This window comes from Zonotrichia leucophrys, chromosome 6 (genome assembly GCF_028769735.1).
Source record: "Zonotrichia leucophrys gambelii isolate GWCS_2022_RI chromosome 6, RI_Zleu_2.0, whole genome shotgun sequence".
In the NCBI taxonomy this organism is placed as follows: Eukaryota; Metazoa; Chordata; class Aves; order Passeriformes; family Passerellidae; genus Zonotrichia; species Zonotrichia leucophrys.
Window position 1 is genome coordinate 15739254 of NC_088176.1, and position 20925 is coordinate 15760178.

The following is a 20925-nucleotide window of genomic DNA, read 5'->3' on the forward strand; positions in this document are numbered from 1 at the left end:
ATTAGAACTCTAAATCAGGTAGATCATGAACTGTACTGAATCTGCACACAAAGTGACAGAAGTTAGTTGGGGTCTGATATCTCTGTTGAATCCCTGGAAATGATTTGTGTCTCCAAAGCTTTTTTCCCCTCTCAAGTTTTGCGTGTTAGTTTTCTCCTCTGTGCTTGTTTACTGTACTTAAGAAGCAATTTTGGAAAAGAAAACAGCTTTCTTCAACCCTACAGTTATAAAGCCACAAGTTTAATGTTAAAATTTATTAATGGGTCATGTTATATTTAGATTCTTACTATCCTGAGCCATTTTAAATATTGCTTGAACAAAGTATGTTAATAACACAGAGATAGCCTCTTTAAGCCATAATGGTAAAAATAGCATTTATTTTTTAACCTAAGACTTTTGAAGTATATTCTTTCTTGTAATGAAAAGTTCTCGAAAGGCATTTCAACAGACACTTTGAAGTTTGATATTTTGGCATACAGTTCCTTATTACAGAAAAACATGTTATCACCAAATTAGTATTATTTAAGTTATAATCTCTTTGTTACATTTCAACAAAATACTGTATAAATTCAGAGGTTTAGAAAACACTATTATGTAGCTATAATTGTTCTTTTTGTACGCTTTTTCTTATCTTTTATTGCTACCAATTTTTTTATTCTTTTTTTTTTTGAAGTTGACAGTACATCTTAATTTTTTTGTTTTGACTGCCTTACTGGTTTCCTTCTCAGCATAACAACAATGACCATGCAGCTATGTCGGTAAGTAGATGCAAGGTGAAGAAAAAGCATGTGAACAGAAAAACTATGAACTGCCTGCAGGCTTATTGCTTCAATTTTTAATCATTTAATAAAAAGACCCTTTCTGTTTTGCTGATAACTTGCTGTGTACCTTGTGTGGATGCATGCAGGGATCAGGTTAATGACTAACATTGGGCTTTCATACACTGGGACAGACAGCAGGAGTCCTAAAAACCTTGCAGAAGGTTGATGGGGTGTGCCTTGCATCCCAAATGAGGTAATTTAGAGACTGAGACCTTGTGAAAGAGAGGTCAGGTATCAAAATACAGCTATGAGACATGCATACAGAATTAGGATAGAGTGATATAACTGAATAAAGTAATCAGTGAAAGTTCTATCGTTCCTCTGCTACATTTGTCTGGGGTCAGGGGAATGTGTGTACTGGTGTTCTTTATTTGCTTTTCCAGTTGTTTTATAGAAGCTGATGAATTTAAGAATTCTCCTATCCCCTGGTTATTTTCGCATTGTAATTTTTTTTCATACGGCATAAACATTGTCATGATAATGAAAGTGATGAGGTTAATTTTACTAAATAATTAAAACCTGGAGAATGAATCTAGCAGTGGGCTCCCAAGTTGTTCAGAGCCTAGAGCACAAGTTATTAGTGGAGCTGTAGGGAGGTAGAGTACATAGTCTGTTAAAGAGAAGGCTGAGGAGAAATCCAGTGGCAGCCTACAACTTCTTGAAGAACAAATACAGAACTGGTGGAGCCAAACTTCTTGGTTGGACTGACAAATTCAGATGTAGCTGTGGTCACAGGTTGAAGCTTGGGAGGTGGAGCTTTGATATTAGAGGGAAGGTGTTCTTAAAGAGAGTAGTGCAGTGTTGAAGGAGATTGCACAAAGAAGCTGCTGAATTCCCATCCTCTGCTACTTTGAAGGGTCTAAGAAAAAAGATCTATGGACCTGAAGTAGTGTTGGCAGCAGTGCTCCAAGTAGAAGGTTGGACTAGATGACAATGTTGGTTCATTCCAATCAACACTTCCATCATCTGGATACTCAGTGTGCTGGTGAACTGTCAGGCTAATAGGCATCATGAGCTCTGTGTTTTGTGTAGAAATGTTTCCTGTTAGTATTGTGAAGGTCTCAGGCTGATGGTTATTTCATAATTGAGGGCTAGTGGAATTCCAGCAATATAGAACACAGAAGCTGCGTGGCTTTGGGAAGGTTATAATTGGAAAGTCATGCAGTTTTTAATGGTTCTGTTTTCTGAATTCACAAGAATTTAGTCTTTTAGGATTATGTTTATATCCCATTTTAAGTTAGTCTTGCAGTTGATAGTGCCATTAGATGCTTTGAATCAAAAAGCAAACTAAAGTTTCATTATACAGCCATTAATCTCATGAAATAAAATGGATGATTGAATTTGTTATTATGAAACCACCTTTTTTAGTTTTGTTTTGAAGAGTTAGGGAAAAATGTTTCCTTGTATTTCCAGATCAGTTAATCGTAATTATGTGGGCCTATATGTAAGTGGCTTAATCTAAGTTTAGAATTAGCTGAAATTTTATTCTAGATATGTGCCTTGTCAATACAAAGTTGGAAAAGAGTGGCCATTGAAAAGAGACTGTTGCAAATTACTTTCAGTTAGGTATTTTCAATTGTTTTGGTAGCATTTGGGGCAGAGACTGGAAGTAAAATTGATTCTTAAAAATTCCATTCATGTTTTTATCATACTTGCATTCTATCAATAGTTCAAAAGTTGGAGTTTTTGACCTTGAGTGATAAAATTTGTATGTTTAATTTATTTGCATTTTCAGAAAGAATAACATTATGTTATTTCATATTGCTATATTAATTCTCCACCTTAGTATCTTAGATTTAACGGGTAAGTTTTTTATTTTCTTTTTATGCTGAGGATGGCAGTTTGTGTTATTTTATTGTTTCTGTGATTGGCAGCAAAAGCCTAATTTCACAGCTTGCAGTGAGGGTGAAGGGGTGGTGGTTTTCTGCAGCTATATTCAAAAACTGTCAATCAACAGCCTCCACAGGCTACTTAGAGAATGGGTTTTCTTACTGACTTCTCCAACTGCTGCTTCATGCTGTCTTTGATTGGCACAGCCTGGCAGGGAGGATGGATGAATCTGTCACTGGCTGGTTAATTGTGTTGCTGGTCTCAGCCTGACATCAGGTCTTTGACTCCTAAGTGGCTCAATACAAAACAAATTAGCAGATTGTAGTCATATTTCTCATTCTATATGCTTTGACTTTGTTGAATGCAGTCCATAAATCATATTGACTGACACCATAGTGAATGATGAAAGCTGCTTTTGAGACAGCTAGCATGGGCTTTAGAAAGCAGCACCGCGAAGGTGCCGGGGAAGGATGCATATGGCTGACCCTTTGGGAATTTCCTAGGAGCCAAATGTCTCTTTACTACAATTGTTCTTAGGAGAAAAGCTTTTGGGTCCTATAAAAAAGGATTTAATATGTCAGCAGATTCTCTTTACAAGCTCCTTTGAAATATAAGAAGTTTGTCTAAGGGTTTTCTCTTTTTACAAACTTGTATTTCAGCAAAATGTGGAGGCTGGGTGAAAAAACAGTTGCCTTTAACACTGTTAGCAGGTGTTTTTGAGTATAGAATAGGGTCCTTGTTTCCTAAACTTTACACTGATTGAGTGGAAGAATAGGTTTTGTAGATAGGAGCAATTAGCATAGGCACAGCAGAGACAATAGTAGTGTCTCCAAATGGGTGGCAACTGGGGCAAATGTGAGAAGCCTGCTGAATCTCTGCATGCTGTTGAATATAGGTATTTAATTGCTAGATAACCATGGCCACCCCCACCCTCTTAAATAATAATAGTAATTTTACAAGGCAAAAAACCCAAACATCAAGACTGTTTTAAAATTAGCTGATATTTGTTCAGTCCTGAAAAATAAATGTTATTGCTATGTTCACAAATCCTTATATTTCCTCTTCAAAATGCTTTATGAAAATTTGGCAAGGATTTGATGCTGTGATAGATGTTGGAAATTTGGAGATGAATTTTTAACTAGATTCTATTTTTCAAACACGACTGTTAATTTTATTCTTTTCTGGGTATCATACATCCAATGTAATTTGAACTGGAAAGTGCTGAATTTTGAAGAGGATAACATAGTATAGTTCACATTTCTCTTAGTTAAAATTCAGCATTTTGATAAATATGCGTAGCTTTATTTTTTCTCTAAATTTGAGACTATTAAGTGTTTTTTAGTAAGTATCTACTGTGTATAGTAAACTTGTAGTATTTGTTGATGTGTCATTTGAACAATAAGCCTGTAGTTCAAGTTACATAGTTGGAAATAGTTTATATGTTAGGATGTTTCCATTTTATGAAACTTCAAAACCAACATTACATGTACATGTATTGATACTTATTTGAAGTCCTAGTGGCTTTAGCTGTGTCATTTCTGTATTGTAACCATTATCTTGTGCTCCAGTACTATTGATATTTGCCAGAATGTAACAATTAACTACACATGCTTGTTAGGAATATAAAATTCTGTCATTTATTTAAGATAACAGATGAGTACACATTGTTTCCATATGAAATAAACTGAATGTTAAAATTTTTCATGACAACCTATTAATCTGGTTGAACTTTTATTACATTACAGTGGCAGCATAAATAGGACATGGAGCTGATTTGATGGAGCAGTACATTAAACAGAGATGCACTAGTTGTTCCATTAAATCAAAATGACATTTCCATTAAGTATTTCAAATGCACTACACTGTAATTACATGAACTGTGGCCCATTTAGTCCCCTTCTCACCTCCCTTTTTTGCCTATTCTTTTTTTCTTCTCTCCCCCCCACCCCCCCCATTCATATTGATATTGTTCTGCTTGGGGAATAGAGCTGCATGTCTCCCAGTATAATTGCTGTTGGGTTTGGGAGACTTTTAAGCATGCTGTTCTTGTATTGTTTCCTACATTCTTTGTTGTCAGTTCATCTATTTTGCTCAAATATGTTATTTGCTTTTCTGAGATTTTCAATTAAGAAACTGACATGTCATTTTAGACAAAAAGCTCCTTACAGTTCAAGGTGTCCTAATGCTAGAAAAGAATCAGCAGCAGCCATTTAATGTTTCAGTGTGAATGTGAGGAGAGTTGAAGGCTTTCTATTGTATTCATTATATTTTAATTACCTTTGAACAACTAATGGATTTTTAAAGCATGAAATATTTGGGGCCAAATTTGCTTTCTGTTATGAAAATTTTCTGCACATGAAAAGTCAATCATCTTAGCAAGTTGACATATTAAGGACAATATCTGGCTCTTCAGATGCTGGAGCAGAACTTTCCAAACTTTTTGGGACTGTGAATGTTCGTTATAGTTGTTCATTACTTATATGTGTTTCTGGGAGTCAACAGTGAATTGATCAACCTGACTTTGCAGAACACAGCTGGGGAACCATTACTTTAGAGAAGCAGGTGACATCACTGTACTGATGGATAGAAGTAAAACAATAGTGCCATGTGCTCCAGTAGCTCTGTTATGTTATTATGATTTCTTTTGTGTAAATGTGTTGTTACCTTTGTTTCAATGTCATTGTAACACACACATCAGTTGAAAGCAGTGGTTTCAGTACATTAATCTACAGAGATTCTTGTAGTTGCATTTGGCACCCAAGATCACTCTGTTTTAAGAGATGGCAGTGCTGTGAATAGAATAGTGCCATCTGGTTTGGTATCTGGTCTCAAGTGGTTTTCTTAACTTTAAGGTAGAATTTTGTTATCTTTAAATTTTAAATAATTTATTCAGGTTAATGTCTGACTTTGTGTTTTGTTTTTTGACCTCATGTTGGGAAAATTGTCTCAGTTACATGTAGATGATGGGGAGAGCAATATTGCCAGCCAGACTGTGATTGGGAAATTATTTCTATTTTGTACAGCAGAGGGCTACATTTCATTTTGTAAGCTGTTGATCACTGACAGCACTGATTTATTAAGCACCTGAGATGATGGATAAGCATGAATTTTTAAAGTAATTCAGCAACAAACTTCGAGATGGAATCTGAGTAGTTAAACTACCAACAATTAGCACAAGCTCTTACAAGAAATGCCTCAACCAATTGCAGTCATTTTGGTTTATGTGAAGTTGGGGGGTTATTTAATTTGCTATTGTTAATAATATGCTGCATGTTGATTTTCATTACATTCTTGCTTTCATTCTGTTTGGGTTAAAAATATTTAAATAAATCCACAAAGCTGTTCATATGCTTTAGCAACTTTAATTGCCATTGTTTTGGAAATGTCCTTGTATTCGTGAAGACTGTTGCATTGCTGGAAGAAATACCAATAATTGCTTTAACATCTATTTAATCTAATTCTCTGTTTGATCTAATAGAAACAAATCTAATAGGTCAAAGAAATAACAGGAAGTGTGATCTCTCTCCTTCTAATCTAAGTTTTGTATCATGAAGACTTAGAATGTATGTTAAAATCCAATCAGATGAGCAGTTCTTTAGTGACGTATCATTTGTTTCTATTGTAAAACTTGTTGCTTTTTCTACTAGGGAAAAGTGGCCCAGACAGCTTGCATGTCAGCCTGCCAGCATCTTTCGATGTCCCTAATGCAGATGCTACTGGACAGTGAATTAAAACAAATAAGCATGGGAGCAATTCAGCAGTTTAATTTAGATGTGATACAGTGTGAATGTAAGTATATATTCCCATCTATATTTGTCTTAATATTGAAAAAAGTTATTTAGTGTAAGCTATATCGTGATCCTTTTCCGTAATCTACTAAAACTTTGTCTTTTATTGAAAGTAATATTACAGTACATCTTCTTGTGAAAGTATTTATAAGTAAGTATGTTGGCATTCCTGGGAAATTTTTTTAATGCAACATTTCTTTTTCTTTTTTCTTTTTCAGTTTCTAAATTGAAACATACATTGTTGTTACTCCTAATGGGATCATAACCACTATATCCAGTAAAGATTTAGTTTAGTACAAAATTGCCCAAAACTACTACATAAATATTAAGTTTTAATGGTTAGGAAAAAAAAGTCAAATGTCTATAAAATTCTAATGTTTTCTCTTGAGTTCATCTATTATGATACAGATATTTAAATGTGTTGTTATGTAGGGTTTCCTCACTCCTAGAACTGCTACTGCCTTACTATGCAGAATAATAGTACTCATTTAGTAAACATTAGATTTTTTTTGCTGTCACTGTTTAAAATATGGTATCAAAATTATTTTACAAACTGGTTCAATAGAGCACTGAAGGCAGGATTAATTACCTTGTGTTTTGCATGGAGCTTGTGGCACAGGGTGATCCGTTTATCTGTAGGAAGGAAGTTCCATGAATAGGTGTTAGGACTGGTTGTATAGTTGGTGGCTGAGCTACAGTGGAAAGGCTCACTAGAGATTTTTTCAATGTGTATTTTCACATTCTTCTGCTCTGTTGTTTTTTGTTGTTTTTTTTTTTTTTTCCAAAGTATCTTTGCTGTTATGTATTTGAAGCACAGAACTCAATGATTTTGGTGACAACTGTGAAATGGGGCAGTTATTCAAGTCATATCCTGAGGCTTTTAGTTTGGATACATGAAAATAATTGGTGACTACTCCATTAGCAGCCACCTATGGGAAACTGAAAATTTAATTTCAAGCAGTTTGGTTAGCATCACAAAAGGTTCTTGTGGGACAGACTTAGGGGTGTTTTTGACATTTTAACCATATACTTGTCTTTCCTTCTCCTGCTTTATTTGTTGCATTCCAGCTGAACTCAGTAGCAGGCAGAGCAGGCATCTTTGTGACAGTCCCTGACTGTCCAGCCTTAAGGCCTTTCGGGGCATGGAACAAACTGACAGGACTCTCAGGGTCAAATTGATAGAATATTTGTGATTGTGACATTAAAATTCCGTGATTGTACATGTTAACCAAGCAGATCATGGTTTGACTTTTCTTACTTTTAGTATGCTTGATATTGCAAATTTATCAGTGTACTTTTCAGGTAGGTACACGGGAATGTGTTTGTGCATTTGTGTAGCTTCCTGTATGTAAAAAAGATACCAGTTGTTAAAAGAGAAATTACACAGTATTCAAAGCACTGACATCATAATCATTCATCTTAAAAAGCTGAATTAATGCAAGCACTAAACCATCAAGTACCTTCTGAACACATGGTGTAACAGTGAAGAAAACTTGTCCATTACAGTATTATTCTGTTTCTAATATTTAAAATATCAGCTGTGAACAACACAGTACTTCACTACTCTCTGTAGATGACTAATGCCCTGTTTCACCCTGGGATTTCTAACAGAACAGGGATGAAATGCATGTCTTGCAGTTGACTTTCACATTATGAACAATATATTCACAGCAAAGAAGGGAGAAATTCCAGTTTCCAGCTGTCATCTGATCTTTGGCTTGTTTTCAGACCGTTTCCTTCTCAGGAAAAGGCTGATATGTGCCCTGATTTGTGTCATCCTAATTTCTGTTGCCATTCTGTCTACCATCTTTGGTTAATGCACAGCAGAAACTTCATCAGTGAAGATGAAGTAGAGTTTTATTTAGTCTAACATGATAACATTTCATTATTTTAAAATAAAAAAGTAATATAACTGTAAGACGACATGGTTTTTCATATATAGCTGTTATTTTGAGTATATGGCACAGACAGGACATACCAAAGCATTGGCCAAAATAAGAAAGTTTCATAAAGCTAGTAACTTAAAAACTGGAAAATACATTCTTCCACCACTGTGTAATTTCTAGCATGGGCTGTACAAGGCCGATAGAGTGAACTTAATTTCTTCCTGTGTGAAAAGCTTTTAAAGCATGTTAGGAAACATTATTTTGCACAGAAACCCTTTGAGCAGTTTAAATACAATTATGGAAGCTTGTCAGAATAGTGTGTTGCAACCAACCACGTTTTGCAGTCTGTGGAATAAAGGAGTGACACAAGGTTTTACTCAGACTGCTTTGCTGATGTTGTTTCATTCATAAGGTCCATCACAGGCACATTCCAGGCCTCACTGTGATGCCTGTGATTTATGTTCTTGCTCATCACCCTCCCCCAGCTTTATTCTTTGATGCTGTGGGATTAATGGATACGACAGTGACATTTCAATTAGTGCTTAGAGTGGGCGAATAATTCACAACTGTTGGGAGTTTTCTACTGTATTGTATTAATGGGTTTGACATTTTACTTACAATGGAGTATACTCAGATGAATTTTGAACTAAGAATTTAGATGACATGTAGAAAATTATTAATATCTGAAGGCAAAGTTTTAAAAGTTCTTGCCAATATTGTAGAATTTTTTTTCTGATCTTAAACATAATTTTACTATTTTTAATATGAACTGGAGAGATCTAAATAAAATCAGAAAAATATGATAATTTGTTAGTTTTTTTTCTTTTCTGTTTAAAAACAATGAACAGTCCAAACAACAATCCAGCAATCTGTTAAAGTCAGTAAGTTCTCTTCTTAAAAAAAAAAGTCATCATCATCTCATGCTTCTTCTGGCATGTTTTTGTTTCCTTCCAAACATTCCAAAAAGATTTTAGTTTTATTTTAATTTGTCCTAATGTTCTAATGAAAGTATTTCTCTACTTCCTCTGCAAATTTTATAACCTAGAGCAGTGTTTTATGCCTGTATTTTGTACCGTTCTTTCTTAGTGGTTATTTTCACTAGGATGATGGAGATTAGTGAAGCACTGTTCAGAAAATAGAACGTACTAAGTCCCATTGAATAAAATCCAAAGGGTGGTCTTTTTCTTGAATATTACATTTTGGTTCCCCAAGGAAGGAAATGTGTTGGGAAGGGGGTGTTTCTGTTTCTTGAAGATGAAATTCAAATGTGGGTTACTGTATTTCACTTTACAGGAAGAAAGGTGTGCATAATAAAACATTAGCTTTTCAGAGGCACCATCCAGATCTACTTAGCTTACATCAGGTTCTTATTAAGGAATTCACACTTATCTAAAGTTGTAAATGTTGGAAGAGCTAAATGTTTTTGGGTTTTCTTATTTATGTATTTTAACATGAATTGTGAGGCAGGATTAGTTAACGGGATGAAATATGGGTGAGTGAGCATCCTTCTTCACCCAGATATGAACGGGTGAAAAGGTTTTGGGTCTTGCCTATAAGCAAGCAAGGGTTAGTGGAGAGTTAGAGCAAAGTACTCTGTATTTTCCTGATTAGCCTCTGTGTGGCTTCCTGGCAGTCCCTCCTTTCCCCCAGTGCGTGGAGAGTGGCAGTGTCCAAGAGCAAGTGACATCCTGACCAAGGTGTTCTCTCTCTGCTGAGCACCAAAAGTGGTCTCCAGGTGGACATACCAGAAGCTGGGGAACTCAGATACTGTATTTCCTTGAAAAGGCACATATTCTTCTCTGGAGGCCCCTTGCTTACGTGCCTCCTGTCCCCTCTGGGCAGTCAGGTTACCTCTCTGGCTGGAGGCCATCCTTCATCTGCCGCCCGCATGTGGCAGCGCGGGGGCGCAGGAAGCACAGAGCCCTTGCTGGCACCGGGGGCTGCTGCCTGGCCAGCTGGCAGCTCCCTCAGCAAGGCTCCCTCCAGGCCTGTTTGAACAGCTGGAGCATCCAACAGGGCTGCAAAGTGGCTGAGATAGTCGCCTGATTCTCTGCTCTTCCTTTAAAAATGCTTCTGTAGCTTTGCTGTCCCGCCTGTGAACCAATGCTATGAGGCTGGAGTTAAACTGTCCTCATTTAGCTTTTGATTCAAAATCTGGACTTTGGTTTTTCACTTCTTCCACTGAACAGCAAAACTGTTTGTCAAGAATTAGGTTCTGAATTCCCAGACCAACAGAAAGACACAACCAGATGATGCCTAAAAGATGGGTTTTTGAGCCAAAAAAATTAGGAGACCTGTTAATAAATCTAGAATTGTGTAGAAATTCAGTGCAATTTACAGTTAGAGATCTTAAATTCCATTTAGTAGATACAGCCTTTATCTTAAGATCTCCATTAATACATATATGTATATATGTCTGTTCTCATATATCCTGTATGCAAAATATAATTATAAGATCAAAGCACAATATTAAAAAGAAAATGGACTGAAGTAATCTTTGCAACATTTATATTAATCATTATAATTTATGTGTTACCTCCCAGCCTGTTTTTGTATATTTGTTTCATTTGATCCTATCTTCTTTATATTTCTAAACTCTCTGTTACAAGGAAGTATGTTGAGATTGAACATACTGAGGACCCACATTGTTCTTTTTCTAAATACACAGTATCAGCAAAGCAGAGGAAGAGAAGATGTTAGCAAAAACCTTGTGAATACCAGATTCATATAATGTATATTTTCAACTGATTTTTCCAAAATATTTGAGTTTTTGATTCAAACTGCCAAACAGCCAGTTGTTTGCCCCTAAGAGTGACAGTTTAATAGTGATCTTTGCCTTTCATTCTCCTATATTATAAAATTCCAGAATGCTTTTGTGCATATTAAGCCAAACAACAACCAGCCCCCTACCCCTGCAAATCCTCTTTAAGCCTAGAATGATTGTAGGGGGTGAATATTTTAAAAGATGTATATATGACAGTGTTTCATAACTATCTAGAAAAGGGCCCTTAGGACAAAGGCATTAAGAATGTTAATCCTGTTCTTATATCTTCCTAATATGCTGTGCAGTAGAAAATATTTAATTAGCTTTGTAAAATTGTTAGCAAAACTTAAAAGCCCTGTGCTGAGGGTGGAGGGCGAACTGTCTGACTGTTACCATAAGTAGATTATCTTTTTGCCCTCTGAACTCATGAAATTATAATAATGAGGCAAATTCTATTGTAGTCACCTGTCAGAATGTTCCAAATGTGAGAATAAATGTTTGCGCTATAATGAGTGTCCCTAATGTTGTAAATGCATTCGTAGTATAAAATTGTAGTTTAAGAGAACAAAGCTTGTACAACAATTAGGTTTGGTACATTATGTACTTCTTGTTCTACAGCTGCAATGCTACTGGGTATTAAGTAGAGAAACGTAATTATTCTGTATTATTTAATGCATTGGGATAAATTCCAAACTCTCTTAGCTTGATGAGCACATAAAAGATGCAAATATTTGCCCTGTGGCATGTAAGAGTATTCTGCTGTAGGAAGATATCTCCAGAGTGTAAAGTGCCAAAAGCTAACTGAAAAGACTTTTCAAAGGTCACAGTTTTCAGTTCTATTTATTTTTCAGTTCTGTAACCCTTTTTTTGCCATTGATCTTCTTTCTCCCGGTGCTAGCTATAATTGTGGAGTAGCTGGAAGAGCTGAGGTTCTGGTGGGGGAAACTGATGACAGTGTACTGTGTAAGAACAGAAAGTTAGGATCAGATCAGATGATCTGGTGGGCCTTACCTTTCTGCTTTAAGGGGTGTAGAAAAGACTCCTGACCACCATGCATATCCTCCTTATTAATGTGCTACCATAGCTCACAACTCATGTATCTCTTCTCATCTCTTTGCTGTGGAGCTTTGCTTAGGATTCCGTGCTGGAGTGTGGTGTTCTGTTTTAAACTCTGGGTTTGGCTCAGCTTTGCTGTCCTTAGAAAGGGTGTTCCGAGTGGCCATGAGATACCTGAGGAGGACAGCCATGCAGACAGACACACGGGCCTTCAGCCTAGGCTGTGCAGCAGGGGGCCTAAGGTTCCTAGGCTTAGGCATCTTTGTAATTCTGCAGGCTGGTGATTGTACAAGCTGTTTTGTCTTTCCTGATTTAAAGAGTTTATTGTGAGAAAACTCTCCCTATAAAATACTGAATGTAAGGTATGTTTTTCTACTGTTCTCTTTTTTTTTTTTTTTTTTTTTTTTTAGGGCATGTTTGTAATCAATTAAAATTCCATGAAAACGCCTCTAGAAAGTTGGTGTTACTTATAAAGTAGGAAGACCAGACAATTTAAAATTCACACTTGAATACAGTAATCAGTGAGCATTTGCCAATGTTACCAGTACTTGTCTGTGACATTACAATGGTCTCCCTAAGGCATTTGATTGTTATTTTTTTCTTTAGTTGATAAAGAATAAAGTTCTATAGCAGTTGAATTAATTCTCCTATTGCATGACTCTCGTAAAATAACTTTGGCACCAGTGTAATACAAGTAATAAATTCTGCTTCTACTGGTAAAGCTGCTACTCTAATACCATATCCGTCTATTACTAAGCTATTTTTAAGTATTCTGAGATGGTCCTAGTAGTTTCTTGTACCATTTAAGTAAGTAGGTATCTAAAATTGTGTTCCATGTAGTTCATTTTTAGACTTGTGAAATAGTCCATCTGAATTCATTAGTCTGCTTTAGGTTGAAACCATACATTCAGAAGTAAGCCATTATTTTACCATCATCTTAGCTCAGACAGCAGTGGTTTTCTGAATTTTACCTCCAACATAATCCATGTTTTCTAACTACCCATTTAAGAAAATACATTAACGATTTCATATAACTTCTAAATGTTAGTATTAAGAGCAGTAGAGTTTAGCTCTGGATCTGGAAATTGGATGCATTTGTTTTGTTTCCTCTACAATTGAATGACCTGTTTCTCAAACTTGGAAAAAAATATTACCTTTTTACTGCCTTGGATGCTCTTCTCTAAAGCTGTTGCAGTTGTATCTACTTCGTTTTGTTGAGAGTTCTACCTGAAGGGCATAAGAAAAATACTGTCAAGTTCTTTTGAAATAAGATACCTAAACTGAGTGAGGATCTGAGGCAGTTGTTGTTTGTCTTTGTTGCTAACTTGTGACTGGGATAATAACAACAAAAAGTGTATTTATTCTTAAGTTTAACAACTATTGATCTTTTCCTGGTTTATACAAGTAGTTGACTTTCTTTCACTTTCAGCGTTGCCATTTTTGTATTATGAATATATTTTTGCTTGGCAATTTTGACAGCCAATTTTGGGTTCAGAATGAGCAGAAGTTCATTACGGATAAGCAGGCTAAAAGGCATGAGCAGACATTTCAGCTCTGCACTGACCATGGCATGTAGGGCTTTCTACCTGTTGTCTACACATGAAACCAACTCTCTGTTTGTCTTTTAATGATGTTTGGCTGGAGGTGAAGGTTTGCTGTAACAAAGGCAGATGTCTGAAAATACATTGACAGCCATGGAATCGGTATTATTTTGAAATTCTTCAGTAATCATGCACCTCAGGCTAAAAAATATCTTGGTTTCTGTGGTTGTAGCATTGCTACTGGGTTAGAACTTGAAGCAAAATTTCTAATAATACTCCTACAAGTATTATTATTTAGGATTATGGGAAAAACTGTCAAAAGGTGGTTTGTTGATTTGTTTGGTTTAAATCGCTGTGAGTTGTTAAACTATTCCTATGAAACTATGCTACTTAGCATTTATATTGCATAGAGCTTGATTTTTCTGTTAGACTAAAAAAAATAAATCTACATCCGTAATATTTTAACCTTTTTTTTGCAGTGTTTGCTAGTTCTGAGCCTGTGCCAGGATTCCAGGGAGACACCCTGCAGTTAGCTTTCATCGACCTCAGACAAGTAAGACACTAGTTGGTGTTTTTTATCCTTCTAATTTCCCCTTCTGACCAATGCTGAAGTTATTAAATTCAAGAACCTTTCATGGTTTTGCATTCCCATGTAATTAGTTGTGAAAAGCAGTTATTTGAAGTGTTGTTAGTGGCACTATTCCCTGTAATTTAGTATAAAACTGTTTCTCCAATGTGTGGTTAGGGGGCACTGTGCTACTGGTAGTACTGTTACGGGAATACTGGATTGAATTTTGGTCCTGACAATTTTGTGAAAATCCTGTGATGTCTTTTTGCAAGAGTGTACATGTCATCCTGGTGTGTGCTGGTCTGATTCCATTGTGAGCATTTGCTCCTGGCTACAAAACTACTCTCTGGATAGCAGAATCAGGCATCGTATTATTTAACATTTCCTTTCCTGAATTTGTTGCGTAGAATTCTTTTAAACTGTTGGAAACAGCTTTATTCCAACTGGATGATCTTTATTCTACATGAAATTTAATTTAATTATATTTTAAATGCTGTAATATTGGAAGCACTTTTCCACAGACCTTGCCAAAAGGAAAGCTTTCCCAGACTAAAATCTACTAAAATCTTGTCAATTTGGACTTACAACCACCATTATAAAGAATCTTCAAAACATTTTCATGCTTGAAATCCTTTTACAAAGGATTTATTTCACAGAATTGTAAGTATCATATAAATAGTGAAATGAATAATTTACTGCACATGGGAGATCTTTACCCTTCTGCAGGTGTTGGTGATATTTTTCAGTGCCATTATGAGCCTATCAAAGTCATTAAAAAATAGGAGAAAGTAGAAAGAATTCTATACCAAATACCAAATGGTCTATATAGTGAGAATATTTTTGCTTTTAATAGTTTAGTAGTTTTTTCACAACAAGATTATTAAAGGGCATTTCAGAAGGGAAGCTTCTTGAGGCAAAAGTATTTAGATTTCTCATGGTAGTAAGAAAGGACTTAGTAAAATATTGTGTCTTTTTAAATGAAAAAACTAAAAGCTAAGGTTGTCTGTTACATTCTCACAGTAATATAATAATGAACAATATCTACAGTGGGTATGTGTGTACAATGTGAGAGGGTACAGGATTATGGCTACAAGACTTGTTCATGCCACAAGTCTTGTCTTGACTAGCAGCCTTCCTCTTTTGGATTCTCTTTTAACTCTGTTTTTATTGTCAGTGTTAAAAGAGACTAAACAGCTTCCAATTTGTACTTAGATCATTTCATTTGAAGGGAAAGGATGTTGAGATTTTGGCACCATTTCTGTCATTTGCCTAAGTGGAGTCCTTGCAGAGCCTATGTTTGTTTCAAGGGAAAACATGATTTCCATATATGCAGAGGGGTGTGTACATCCTTGCTACAGGAAGTAAAGATTTTCGTATGTTTTAAGCACTAACTGGGGAGTATGTTATTTAAGTAAGTATTATGTTGTTTATGGTAGCTCTTCATTTATGTTAGCAATTATATTTGGAATTCTCTCAAGCACTTTACAGAGGATGCTCTGTAGGTCATGTGAATTTGATTGACTTAATATATTTTATAAACAGGAAAAGTGTGAGCAACTCTCTATTGGCTTGCAGCTGGAGCTTGCAGATGTAGAACAGTTCTAGCATGTTTGATTTGGTTTGGTTTTTACTATATTTTTGTGTGCATCACCAAAAGGTATTTCAAGCACACATCAAAAACTTCTACCATTTAGTAAGGATTTTCAGTGCTTTCCCTCTTCTCCTTATTTGTGATGCATTTCTGTCTTAATAGGGTAGATGACAGTTCTTTTCAAGAATACTTAGAAAGGCAACAGAGCCTTTTTCAGAAGGTTCTTATAAAAGGTCATGCTTCTGTTTTTTAGTTTGAATTTGATACTTCTTCATGAATTGCAGGATATGAAAGATAAGGAAGTAGGTCCAGTGGTCAGGTTTTACCTGCCCACCCGGACTGTGCCCTGAGGTCAAACTCCTGATATTGGCTGTTTGGTACAGAGGAGCTGATGACAGGTAGGGGCTGATACAAGGGGGAAAGCTTGAACCGTATCAAAGCTAAAAGGCAGGAGATTTGGGACTCAGTGAGAGACTGTAGCTAAAAGATGGATCAGCAGGATTGCCCTCTTCTTAAAAAGCAGCTGACCTGCAAGGGAAAAGACTTTATCGTCCTGCCAATCACATGGTTGCTAATGGAAGCCAGTTATCTCAACAACAGCTACTCCCTCTGTGCTGTACCAGTGCAGTGGGTAAGATTAATGAGGATTGGGCAGTAGCATATTCTAGCATGTTTTAGTAACAAAGTAAAGTCACTTACAGGGAGCCAGCTTGGAAGACAGAGAGAGGAGCTACACCTGAATGATTACCATGTAGGGAGGACCAGCTTTGAGAAGAATTGCCATAGGTATTTTCAACCTAACCAATTCTTGATTCTCTGTCTTTCCCTGGAGACAGTGTGTAGGCAGCATGTTTCCCCCAGCAAGCCCACTTTCCTTCTTCCTTCCACAGACATAGAAGAGCAAACAGAAACAGCTGGCACAGGAAAGAGTTGTGTCTAAGAAGACAGCAGTAGTTAGTAGCAGGAAGCTCTAAGAGGACGGAAATCACAAAGGAGCAAGCACTAACCAATGTCCTGTTTGAGCCACCTCGGTCTCTTTATACTATTCTCCACTCAGGCTTTTGTCATACTTAACATGCTCTTTAAAGATCTCTGTAATCTGAAGAAACCCAAGTCAATAAAGATTTTTGTGCTATTTTTATCACCACAGTATCTCAACTGGGGTTAGCTGATCCCACTTGATCATCTAGAAAGAAACTTGCAGTTCCAGCTAGTTTAGCAAGCAGAAAATTGGGGCAGATTCATGGATCTGTGCAGCTGCAGTAATTGTGTCATGCCTTATGCCACTTGTCTTAGCATATGACCTGAGGTCACACCTAGGTGCACCCTTTGACCCCACTTAAAGCCATTGAGGGGCCATCTCAGTAAGGCAATTATCAAAGTGGCATGTGCTGCTTTACACACACTGTCTCTGGCATCTTGTGGAGATGACCCAGCTCTCCTGCAACTTGCACTGCTCTCTGACAATCATTTCTTGCTACTGTCTGTACAGGGAACCTGGGTAAATAGTGCAGTTTATTCCCCAAAGTAGGGAAGAATAATCTTTGGGGATTTTGCTACCAATTCAGATCCTAGGTCAATTGGAATTAACCTTCCAAAGTAAACAAGTCTTCGTTTGTCTTACTTGAATCATCTCAGAGGAGGAAGCACAGGCTCTGACATGAATGAGTTTCTTCCTGGTTATGATCTGTTCTTTACTGCCTAAAGACTAGGGTTACAGTTCTGGAACGTGAGGCAGTTTCTTGTATGTCCTGTACACTTAAGTACTGTGAGGATAAGACATGAATATTATCATTTGTGTGTTATTCTTTGGAGAGCCAGTGTAGTATGTAGTGGACAAGAACAATAACCTTGTGGTAAGCTGAGAGTTCAGCAGTTGCTGTCCTAGGCCAAATGTCCTGATTCTTAATCGAGTGAGTGCTAACAGATACCTATTCTTCAAATCAAATTATTTCCTGCAGAGATATAACTAGGCTGCCAACACAGCTTGACTTTGTTTCACTTTTGACTTGACAAGTTGTTCTTCATGTTTCTGTCCACCATCAGCACTGTTTCTTAGGGGCTTCTTCCTCTGTCTCATCTCAGACAAGTACTCATCTAGCTTGATGATTTGTGGAATTTTCTTGTGTTGCTGGGTTGAGGAGAACTGTGTCTTATCTATGTTCTTTTGGCACTTAAGTACGTGTTGTTAACACCTTCCAGCTGCTGTCAGTGTTGGTCCTGCATCAGGCAGCAGTCTCAAGTGAAAATAATCATAGGCTGTTGGTAACTGCAGAGTTAAGCAACCACAGTAGCAGTATCTCCATCCACATGGCAAACAGAGTTTACAGTCTGATGGTGGTGTCCTTCAGATGGAAGACCAAGGGCTGTGATCCACAATGTCCATAAGCTCTGCTTAAGTGTGGGGGAAAATTTTAGAAGATTTTCCGCAGTTTTGTATTTTCTCAATGTTAGAGATAAATTGGACGCAAAGTCATGACACAATCAATATGATTAATATAGAGAGTAATTTATCATAGAAACATTAGAAGATACATTTTTGTCAGACTTTTGTTCATGGTCTGTGTACATAAGTATGTGTCACTTCTAGGAACTGAAGTTATTGGTAGTATGCAACATGTATCCATCAGCAAATCCTGATATTTAGAAGTATAATACATTTTCTTCTAATTCTGTATCATTGATAGTTTATTTGGTTGCTTGTCCATTTATACTGGAATGTATTTTCTGGTGAGAAATACTGCTAACCTTGTGAACTGTAGTGTTCCATGCAAAAAATGTAATGTAAATTTATTTGAAAGAGGAAGTTGTTATCACTACTTAATATAGTTCTCCTCTTTCTTCCCTTTCATTACTGAGACATAGCATTGTCATTCTGAAGTAACTCAGAGGTAACTCTGAGGTAGGTAGGTAGGAAGTATGTAACAGACCACTGGGCTTCAATCCTCGGTCCAGGATTTTCTGACACTGAAGGCAGGGTGACAGATCAGTCTTCCCCACTGTTATGCTTGCAGTGTTTAAGTTGAATTGATTTCCTGTGGCAGTAACTACGTTTCAGCTCTGGCTTGTCTCCAATTCCCAAACGTGCAGCCTGCCAAAGCTCTTGCCATCTGTATTCCCTGTGGAGAGTGCTCTTGAGCCCTTCAGAGAATAAGTTGCAGCCTGTTCCCAAACCTGTTGGCCATAACTCTTGGAGGCTGAGGGCTCTCAAGGTGTGCTCTGGCTTCCTTTACACGCTGCCAGCCCACAGAGTGCCTAGGCCTTGAAATTAGTGGGGTACACCCACCTTGACCTCTGTTCTGAGTCTTGAACTGAAAAAACATCAGGAGTTTTCAAGAGGGAGAAATCCCCAACAGTATGTTTAGGAGTAAGTCTTAAAAACTTCAGAGTTTGAAGATAAAAGTAAGACATTTTTCATAAGGCAACAGTTTGAATTTTTAATTAGAAAGTAGTATAGAGCATTTCATCTTTTGCTTCCCGAGGGAAATGGTTGCTGAGACTTTCATCTTCACAGAGGCTCTTTCACAATGCTTACTGATCCCTTTCCCCCTGTTATGCACTCCCCAGCTTCTCTGAAGAAGCAGAGGAGCATGTTACATCTGTAATGTGAAGCCCAGCCTCAGGCTGCTATGTAATGGGATTTGTGCTTCTCTAGTTTTCAGTGCAATGCTGCTTATTTAGCTAAAGGAAGGAGCTCAGGTTTCAGACAGCAACAAAGCAGGAGTTGCATCTCCCTGGATTTCAGAGTATAGACCCTCACTTTGCTGGAAGAGGAAGGCAATTCTTCCTGGACTTTCCCTTCTCCATAAATTGACTTGGGACTAAGGCAGGAGGGCTTGAGGCACACCTGAGCAGAACAGGCACAAGTCAATGTTCAATATCTCATGTATTTGCATCATACAGTGGTAGCATGCATATGCATCTCTGGGTTTAAAATGACAAAAGTTATTTGAGTATGACTGCAAGCAAAATGTGCATTACGTGCCTTGCAGGGAAGACACAATATTTCTTCAGAGTACTATATTCTTCCAAGTAAACAGGAATTCTTCACACAAATGTGACAACTTGTTTGTAAGTACTTATATTCCCCAGTGGAATCTCTTGATTTCTCCTTCTCAGCTGTGTTCTGCAAAGCCTGTAGTTAATCACAGTAGGCTCAGATCACAAGCTGTGTGTATAGATATTTGTGAGGAAGATCTCAATCAGTGCTCTGTACACAGAAACAAGCTGGCTCATCACTGGGATGGGATTTATACCTGCCAGCTGGTAAGAATTAGGAAGCTTGGGAAACAAATGCACAGAAATTGGCAGCAGGGGGTCAAAAACAAGCATGGCTTTGGATTCACTATCTTGATAAGGATTTGCAGAATCAAAGCAGAATGGCAAGTTAGTAATTTCCTGGTAGTAAGTATTCCTACCCTGTAAGTGCCAGAAACTAAAAGCACACATGCTGGGTATTAGGTGCCTGTGTATTCTTTGGGACATTAAATCATTTATCAAATTCAGTGCGAAACAGATTGTATCCAGTTCATGTAAATACTCCTTTTTCAGCAAAGAAGTGTCAACAACATGCTGATCATGTACCAGGTTTTTGCTGTAGATCATGGTGTACTAACGATGAGGGGCCATGCTTGAAAACAGGTTTGAAAACCTCGGTGTACAAATGCTGTTACTTCACTAGCTCTATCAATACCTCACTTAACAAAAATTATATACATATGGCTGTTTAACTACAAGATACCCCATTCCATCTATGACAAAAACCTACTTAGTAGTTTCTCCAAAGGAAAGTATAGGATATTGCACAAAAGCCTGTGAGGTATTAGTGTGTAAGCAGAATGCCATCTCTTCATCAACAGTAAGGAATGGCATAGGTACCTAAATCATGGAAATTATAAAAAATAAGACAATTCCTTATTGTTTCTTTAAGCTAGTTAATTTAAGGGATACAATTTTTTGAGTTCTCCTCTTACTTAATGAGATACGCACAAGAACTAAATGAGCCAACAAGAAATCTGTACTATATATTTAGAAACTACACAGAACTTGGGAAGCACTGACTCAGCTTGACTTGGAGACC

General features: G+C 37.0%; 1 protein-coding gene across 3 annotated transcripts in view; it reads left to right on the forward strand.

The window, feature by feature from the left end:
* Positions 1-20925, forward strand: part of EXOC6 (exocyst complex component 6) — an 84879-nt gene that overhangs the window by 46661 nt on the left and 17293 nt on the right. The window contains exons 19-21 of one of the 3 annotated variants that reach the window (XM_064716422.1): positions 729-758; positions 6299-6440; positions 14166-14239. In XM_064716422.1, the coding sequence (XP_064572492.1) occupies positions 729-758; positions 6299-6440; positions 14166-14239 (246 nt within the window). Of the gene's footprint in view, positions 1-728; positions 759-6298; positions 6441-14165; positions 14252-20925 lie in introns of those variants that run through there. The other 2 variants (XM_064716424.1, XM_064716423.1) reach the window with 2 other exon arrangements.